This window comes from Homarus americanus, unplaced genomic scaffold (assembly GCF_018991925.1).
Source record: "Homarus americanus isolate GMGI-L3 unplaced genomic scaffold, GMGI_Hamer_2.0 scaffold11022, whole genome shotgun sequence".
In the NCBI taxonomy this organism is placed as follows: domain Eukaryota; kingdom Metazoa; phylum Arthropoda; class Malacostraca; order Decapoda; family Nephropidae; genus Homarus; species Homarus americanus.
In genome coordinates this window covers 199,514-208,069 of record NW_024737068.1, presented here as the reverse complement: position 1 = coordinate 208,069, position 8,556 = coordinate 199,514, and the positions used below count along the sequence as shown (strand labels likewise).

The following is an 8,556-nucleotide window of genomic DNA, read 5'->3' as shown; positions in this document are numbered from 1 at the left end:
TTATCGCTCAAAACGACAAACTGTGAGGTGGCCAATGGCTTTGTTTGACACTATAGCAGATATCTCAGCATACAATGCATTTGTACTGTGGATGCAAGTTCACCCAAACTGTCATAGAGGTACAAGTTTCAAACGTAGACTATTTCTGCAAGAACTTGGATTGGCAATGGTTCAGACGCACATATAGTCACGGCCGGCTTTACCAAGGGCTCCAAATGCTAGGCGAGTTAGTGATGCTGAAAGAAGCATGATGGATGATAACTCAAATCAAGGACAATCAAGACCAGCAAAAAGGCGACGTTGCTATCTTTGCAAAGGTGACAATAAGGTGTCAACAGTGTGCTGTTTATGCCAAAAACACACATGCAAAATTCATGGAACAGCAACATTCAAATGCAATGCATGCATCTTATTAGGGCCTAACCTTCAAAATGGAAGGGTGGATGGGTAGGGTAGGTTAGGTGAGGGGTCTGAATGACTATCACTACCCCGCAGTAGACCCTGGGAATGCATAGTAAATAATGCTATGTATGGCGAAGAGGTCTTATTTTTTAATTGTGGGTCAAATCTGACCCGAGCAGACTGGATGTATGTATATTCCGAACAGACTACAAGGGTTAAAACCCGACACAGAGTATATGTTTCCATATTGTATTTCCCTAATCCTTGGATGAAGCCTCCACAAGTGTTTACTGTTAGCGGTGTCGTCTGCCTTGTAGGAGAGGACTCCACTACTCCACTAACCAATACAGCTATTTGTGGTCATTTGGGTACCTTTTCACATTATTCTTGGATTTTATTAATTCTTGCATCTATATAATTTCACTTTCAAGTCTCTATATTTTAAATAACTGTAATAACGTTGGGAGGATGGGACGACAATGCTTATGTTTTCAATTATCTGTGTAAACAACCCCCCCAAGCAGTCGACTCAAATGAGAAGAGTGAAGAAAAATCACATAACGCAGGAAATATTGAATTGCAATGAGAAATTGGTGTTGAAAATTTGCTGGTAAATGAAGAAAGAAGAATAGATTGACTTGGAGTGAGAAATATGAACAGACAATTCGTGTGAGTATAATGTGGCCAGTGATCTTATAGTCATGGTAGTGCAATAAACGTGTTATAGTTAGGGGTATTTTATATTTAATGGGTGTAAAGTCATTATACTCAGGGTTTAGAATGTCTTAGCAATTTACCAGAAGCTCTTATGTATTATCGACCTTTATGTGATGAAGGAAATGTTCTGTCTACGGTAACCTCCCATGTATTGAGTGAACGTCAGCATCCTCAATTAATATTTCGATACATATTCCTTACGAAAAATGAAGTGAGTCTGTGGCCACCTGGCCCACAGACTGTGTGGCCATGATATTGCATTCTAGAGTAGAAGTCATTTCATTCTGCAAAGAATTGTAATATTGAAAGCAGTAATGTACGTCAAAAGTTTCTTTCAACGAGCTAAATACTGTACCCAACAGCCACATAGCATCTACCCACCACGTTAACTCTGTGGCCTAATATTACGGCCACACAGTCTGCAGGCTAGGTACAGTAGCTACAATAATATCACCACCGAGCCATTTGCAATAATGTACTGTAATAATGTTTAGGTGAAGCTCAAGGTTAGGTTAGGTTAGGTAGACTAGTTTGGTTCATTTTATGAATTGCAAATTATTAACCGTAATACGGCTGTATCTGATGCTAAAGTTCCCAGGCTCGTCGAACGTCATCAATAATATTCATGATTTTACAAGAGTTAGGTTCAAGATTATAGTATTTTGTACTGTATCTTGAGGTTGGTGATGATGAAGTTCACCGAGTATTTGGAAGGTTATACAGGACGTTTGCTGTTCACCTGTTGGTCACTATATAGAGAGTATAGTAAGCTGTTATCCCCCTCACTACTGGATGCTGCTTTTGATATTTTACTTGGCTAACACAAGGTTGTTTTTATTCAGCATGATTTAGGGGTGAATAAAGTGGTAATAGTCTGGAACACTGACTGATGATGAACAACAACTTTAGGAAAATGTTCAGAAGTTGGTGTTAAGGATAAGCTGTAGTCAAGTATTACCAAGAAAATGATTCTACTGAACATAAGTGTTAAATTTATATTACAAAAATTTATTCCTTTTCATGAGGTACAACAATACAGTATTGTGTTGTATTGGATAATTTTCTATTGAAGAAAACCACATTTGTATAAAACAATGGAGGAATTGCAGCTTTCTTACTACTTATTTCCAGTTGTTTGTTAAGAGTACATAAGGTTTATGCATGTGAGGATGTGTGTGCTTCCATGGTTTGTTGTGCAGGGGAGGGAGCCAGGGCTTATGGAGAGGATACTATCTCACTAGACTGGAACTCATGGGAACAAAAGTTATTTAGTTTTTGTGATTCCTAGGCTTATAGAAATCTCTGGGAAGCTTTAAAGTTTCCATGTTATTACTAATTTGAGTGGAGAGAGAGAGGGTGATCTGTCAGAACATTCATTAACTCAAAGGGTGAAGTATAGCCAAGTCCACATGCTGTACAGTATAGAACAAGTTAATTTCTACCATGACATTGATTTCTTGGGTTTTGCACCTGAATGGCAGTGTTGTGTGTGTGTACCTCAGTCAAGAAGCATGATATGTATATACAACCTAGGAACAAGGTCTTATCAGTTCAGTACAGGTATCCACAACAGTACAGTATATTCTTTTACTAATAGGTATTTAAGAACTCTGTCCATGATAATCCTAACCAAACCACAGAAGTTACAGGTAGTCAACATTCATTATCAACAGGAGTGTTGTACTTTTTACTTACAATATTATTTTTTTATCAGGTTAATGATGTGGACCAGGAAAATTCTTCAGAAAATGTTACATCCACTAGACGTCTTCCCATCCGCCAGTGTAAACTTTAAGTCATTTCTGGAAACTCCGAGAACTATGCGTGATAAAATAAATTACTCCTCAAAACTAAACTTTAGAACAATATTTATTGCTGATGATGATGTCTGTAAAGCTACATTAATAGCTGCTAAGACGGGTAGGGAAGCAGAATGCTGTCAGCAAGAGGAAAAAGATCTTTATCAGTCAATAAGCTTGCAATTTGATAATCTTTATACCTTAAACAAAATATATCGTAGAAGAAAGTTGTGCTCGGTTAACAGTAAGACTCTTCTTGACAATTATAAGTCACCAGTGTCACACTGCATCAGAACAATGACCACACTAAGCTCACCTGCTGCATCACATCTCCTCTATAGTGCCCCACTGGTGACACAAACGCAACAAAATCGTGGAATTTGGGACATATTTAAGAGGTAACTAATATGAACTTTTAACTTATCATTAGTACTGTACAGTATTATTGGCATACTAGGGGGAGGTGGAACAGGGGGTTTCCACAAATTAAATTACTGTACAAATAGACATTACATCAATTTGGCATATTTTCATTTACAGTAAAAATGCACCATAAGACATTTAGATCTTCCAAATATCCCTTGGTTACATGTTTCTGAACCACCCTAAGGAAACTCTTGGAGTTGAAAGCCAAACTCTTCCATAGTGAGAGCCCCCTCCCCTCCCCTCCCCACGTACCCTAGCCACAATCTGGGAATGGTCCCCCCTGTACTCTACAGGTGCTGTTTATAGCCTAAAAGTTAATCTTAATTTTGTTTCTATTTCATGTCCAGTTACAGCAATCAATTTGAATATTATATCTATCAATCAAAGTACAGTACCATCTTCATGTCTTAGGGTTGGCAACCATGGTCGTCCACTCTAAATGTTTATGGGCAGTCTTTATCAGTCCTCCCAGATATTGCATCTCTGGAGACCCACAGCTCCCTATATGAGTCATCCATTGAGCCCCAAAACAAACAACTGAAGTGATACCTTGTGTCAGTTTTACTTCAGTCACACAGCATGAGATTTGCTTAGACCCAGGCCTCAACACCTGTATAAGTTTAATCTGTACAGAGTAATGATTGACACTGAACTCATGCAGATGTGCTGCCTTTGGTAAGTGTTGCTTTAGTTCTTCCTTTTAAGAATGATGGGTGTACTGGGGAGGGATTAATTAATTTTCAGTGTAGTTGTAACTGATCATAAGGTTAGTTGCCCAGCCACTGACTGTAGGTTATCCTGGGTTTCACCTCAAGGCTTGGTGCACACATTGCTTGAGCCTCCTAGTGAAGGACTGTAAGTCATAAAAGGATATACAGTACTGTACTGTATAATATAAAAAATGGAGAGATTAAAGCCAGCTAACTGGTAGATTGGAAAAAGTAGATGAATAACTGTCAAACTGTCCTGTCAAAAGCATCACAGGTCGTTCGTTACACAGCTTACAGCATTATTTATGTTTATATTAATGTAACGTAGTGTTTCCTCCACAGAGCCAACTTTGGCAGTTATGCTGTGCTTGATAATGTTGGAGAAGTATCTGCAGCCCAGCTGGTTCCTTCCCACATATCTTGTCCACCATACTTTAAAACTGGAGAACCGTCTACTCCCCCATCTGGTCCAGAAATAAAGGCTGAATGGCAGGTGCAGGCCATGAGAGAAGCCTCTTACCTAGCTCGAACTGTACTAAATACTGTGGGAGAACATTTGCAGGTACTGTACTGTATTCTTTATTTATGCAAGTTATCAAGATATATGCTGCTAATTTCTGAAAATGAGTTGGCAAATTGATTGTAAATTACAGTACAGTACTGTACTGTACTGTACTGTACTGTACTGTACTGTACTGTACTGTACTCATATATGATGAGTCATCTCAATTGTAGAATGATTTATTTGTTAGATGTTTGCTGTTGGGAAGCAACTGCTGTATACAGTATGGTATAATAATCCCCAAACTTAGTGTTCCTGATAATTAAATATTTGATCATTGTAAACTAATACCTGTACTGTACATTTGACTTACCGGAAATGAGACTGCATCATATTAATACAGATCTCTTGAGGAGAATCTCCTCTGACAGAACAGTAATTCTTTCAGCTTATTGTCCACATAAACACCAACCTATTACTAATTCCCAATGTGCATGACAATACCCAAAAAATATTGTAATGTGTGTTAATTTTCAGGCTGGCATGGCAACAGAAGATATTGACATTCTCGTGCATAACAAGATCATTGAGAGTGGAGCGTATCCTTCCCCTCTAAATTACATGGGCTTCCCTAAGAGTGTGTGCACTAGTGTCAATAATGTGGCCTGTCATGGTATTCCTGACGATCGCCAACTTTTGGATGGTGATATTGTCTCTGTAGATGTTACGGTTAGTGGAGTCATCTAGTTTTGGTCAGTTTCTGTTGTAAAGGGTTAAATGCAAAAAATTTTGATAGTACAGTACTGGGTAGTTAAGACTTTGTATTTCTCTGAATAAAGTCCACATTTGATGTACTGTACTTACAGGTGTTTTATAATGGTTATCATGGAGATTGCTGTGAGACATACCTCATTGGGAACGTCGATGAATTAGGACATCACTTAGTACGAGCAGCACGAAGGTGTCGAGATGAAGCTATAGCTATATGTGCTCCAGGAGTTCCATTTGCAGCTATTGGTAAGTTTATTTACTCACTATTAATCTTAGATGTGCTCAAGCTTTTGCATCTTCATATTAGTTATCTTAAGTACTAATTTTTTTGATGTGAAGTTCTTCCTGGCTCGTTCATATCTCCGATGTGCCGTATTGGATGTTTGGTATATTGGCTTAATACAGTACAGTATAGGGATAGGTAGGGTTTTATGTTTTCTGCTGTACATAAAGGTAAATGGTGGCTGTCTCTGTTGGTGATATAAAATTTGTATATCAACACTTTAAGCTGATTATGTCTTTGCAATTAATACTATTGTTGCTATTTTACACATAGTTTTAGCTTTATTTGGTATCTATTATGCACTATTTTTAGAAGAATGCCATACATATGAAATGTTGAATGTACAGTGAAGTAAATTCTCTAACAGGTGCCAAGGTAGAACAAGTTGCTGATCAGGAAGGTGTGACTGTAGTACCTTGCTTCATTGGTCATGGCATTGGAAAGTACTTTCATGGACCACCAGATATATATCACTGTTGTAAGTATTTATTTTTTCTCACTGCTAGAGAGGGCATTTAGTGTTATTTTTGTGCTTCTTTATGTCCGTTCATGGCGTGATTTAGTGACAACTGTTAAACACCACTGATGGACAACACACAACCACAGTGAGTTCCATGGTGAAGGAAAACTGTTAAATGCCACTGACGGGTCGCATGATAACTCTTTGGATCATTTCACATCTATCTGTAACATTAGGCTACATTTATGCAAAATTTTAGGTTCCAAACTGATATACTGTAGTTTTTAGTATATGGGAATTATTTAGGTTTTTTGTAATAAAAAAATAGCACTCTGAACTGTAAGCCAATACAGTATCTTCAAATGAAAATGGATCAGTGTGTTTGTGTATACTCAAGCAGCTAAAGTCTTGAGCCTTGTACATTTTTACAGTATAAGTACAATCCTGTGGTTGAGGTTCATCCTTTGGCAGTCTGGTGTAATAGTGAAAATTGAATATGTATTTACCCAAAGTCTTTAATAACCTTACTTCCTCTCTTATTTCACAGATAATAATTACCCGGGAACCATGGAAGCAGGAATGACTTTCACCATCGAGCCAATCGTAGCTCAGGGTAAGGAAGATGCACTCATTCTGGAGGATGGTTGGACGGCAGTTATGTTGGATAATGGACGTGCTGCACAATTTGAACACACTGTTCTTATTGTAGAAGGTGGTCATGAGATTTTGACTGAATATCATTAAAACAGGATTCTGTGTTCTTGTGAAATTAAAGAAATTGTGCCTTACAGGGGCAGATCCAGTGGGGGTCCATACCTCGTCCTTTTCATCAGAAAATACAATATTTTTTCTTTAATTCAGTATTGCACTCAGGGGTTTTTATATTGTAAAATAATTACTGTTGACCTCAGAATATCCCATAATATCAAGTCACATGGCCTCAAAATGCCCATGATATTGGTTAGAATTCAAAAAAATTCTGGGGGAGAGGCCTTACGGCTCCCCCCCCTCTCCTTTGATATTCCTGGATCTGCCTTATCTTTTGTATTTTTGATGCTGTAGACATTAAATCTCTCTAAGCTTTAGTTGCCTACAGTTGGATCACAAGTAAAGTAATGGTTTGTGAGATATAGGTTTCAGAAATGGCTCACAATTTATAATTTGTTAATAATATATCATAGTATTTTAATATGACATTTTATTTTAAGGGTCATTACTTAACTCTTGGGAAACCCCCAGTTGTGAATTTGTACATAGCTTTGCAGATGGAGAAATTAGGGTAGTTGAATGTAGTGCTGATCATACTAAGAGGCTTGGTATTCAGTGTCTCCAGGCTTACAAGAGTCACTTGTATTTCCACATCCCATGACAGAGCCGCTATATAAATCTTTAGTTATAATGATGGGTTAATACTAAAAAAACTGTTCTTCCAACCATACCATGATCTTTCAGTATTAAAAGAAGAGTTTTTTGATGTGACTGTTTCCAATAAACGCCAAAAGCCGTCTGAGTCTTGCTTTAATTACCTCATTGTAATTCAAACCTGTGTTGTATCTCCTTCCAACTGATGCTTTATTGTTCTAGGGTAGGATGTTCCAACAATCATTCTACAGCCTGGCTTATCATCTCTGATTATGCTGCTTCATGGAACAGATAGAGGATACACATTCAGTTTGCATGATATTACCTCTGAGATAAGAGCTTGACCAGAGAGGCTGCAGGAGACCACACAGCAGAGAGGTAGAGCAGTCAGTGTTCTCTGTTCTAGAAGTTTTATTTTTCATAGTTAATGCAAGTATGCAGTAGAAGTGGAGCTGAGGATTCCTTTTCTGTAGGTTGTGATCAGTGGCGTTTCTAGCCTTCGGAAAGTGGGGGGGGGGGGGCCACTTTGGGGCCAAGGTAAATGTTGGGGGGGCAAAACCAAACCTGTGTACAACTTGCAAGATGCAGTTTTCGGCATTATTACACCAATTTGATTGACAAATGTGAAGTGACATCTCTCATGACGCCAGCCTAAAATAATCAGCATATGTCATTTGCAAATACAGTACTTACTGATCAGTGATCCCTGATCACAGATAAACAATTGCTGAATATGCGTGTAGGTTACCCTATCACTGGTGACTTGGTGAGATGCACCTGACACTCGGTTTCTTATTTTAATGCAATTCTTGTACCTTATTTCATTCTTATAGATCATTTTTTAACTATAGGAGTATGGAGTAATATTACAATCAGTCAATCATTCAGTTCAAGTCAATCAAGTGGCTGTAGTTGAGCTGGGCTGATTTGCTGAACAGTATATAAGGTAAATCAGTACAGACCATCAGTTATATCATTACAAAATGTAGGCCTAAAGCATTCTCATGACATATTAATTATATATTCTTATGACATATAATATGTCATAAGAATGCTTGTGATCCTTTAAAAACCACACTTAGATATATGGTGGTGGGTTATCCTGGGGATCTTATGGATGCATT

General features: G+C 37.9%; 1 protein-coding gene across 3 annotated transcripts; it reads left to right on the top strand.

Annotated features, from left to right (window-relative positions):
- The first annotated feature begins 463 nt into the window (after positions 1–463).
- LOC121872864 (methionine aminopeptidase 1D, mitochondrial-like) lies at positions 464–7,577 on the top strand. 3 transcript variants are annotated; one of them, XM_042375917.1, is made up of 8 exons: positions 464–770; positions 924–1,071; positions 2,834–3,316; positions 4,397–4,616; positions 5,094–5,285; positions 5,423–5,573; positions 5,978–6,088; positions 6,618–7,577. In XM_042375917.1, exons 2-8 carry the CDS (start codon positions 1,055–1,057, stop codon positions 6,812–6,814), a joined length of 1,371 nt encoding a protein of 456 aa, XP_042231851.1. In that variant the 5' UTR covers positions 464–770; positions 924–1,054; the 3' UTR covers positions 6,815–7,577. The 3 variants fall into 3 exon arrangements, with proteins under 3 accessions (XP_042231851.1, XP_042231853.1, XP_042231852.1); XM_042375919.1 differs by lacking the exon at positions 2,834–3,316 and having other exon boundaries at positions 472–770; XM_042375918.1 differs by lacking the exons at positions 464–770; positions 924–1,071 and adding an exon at positions 1,124–1,549.
- The last annotated feature ends 979 nt before the right edge of the window (positions 7,578–8,556 follow it).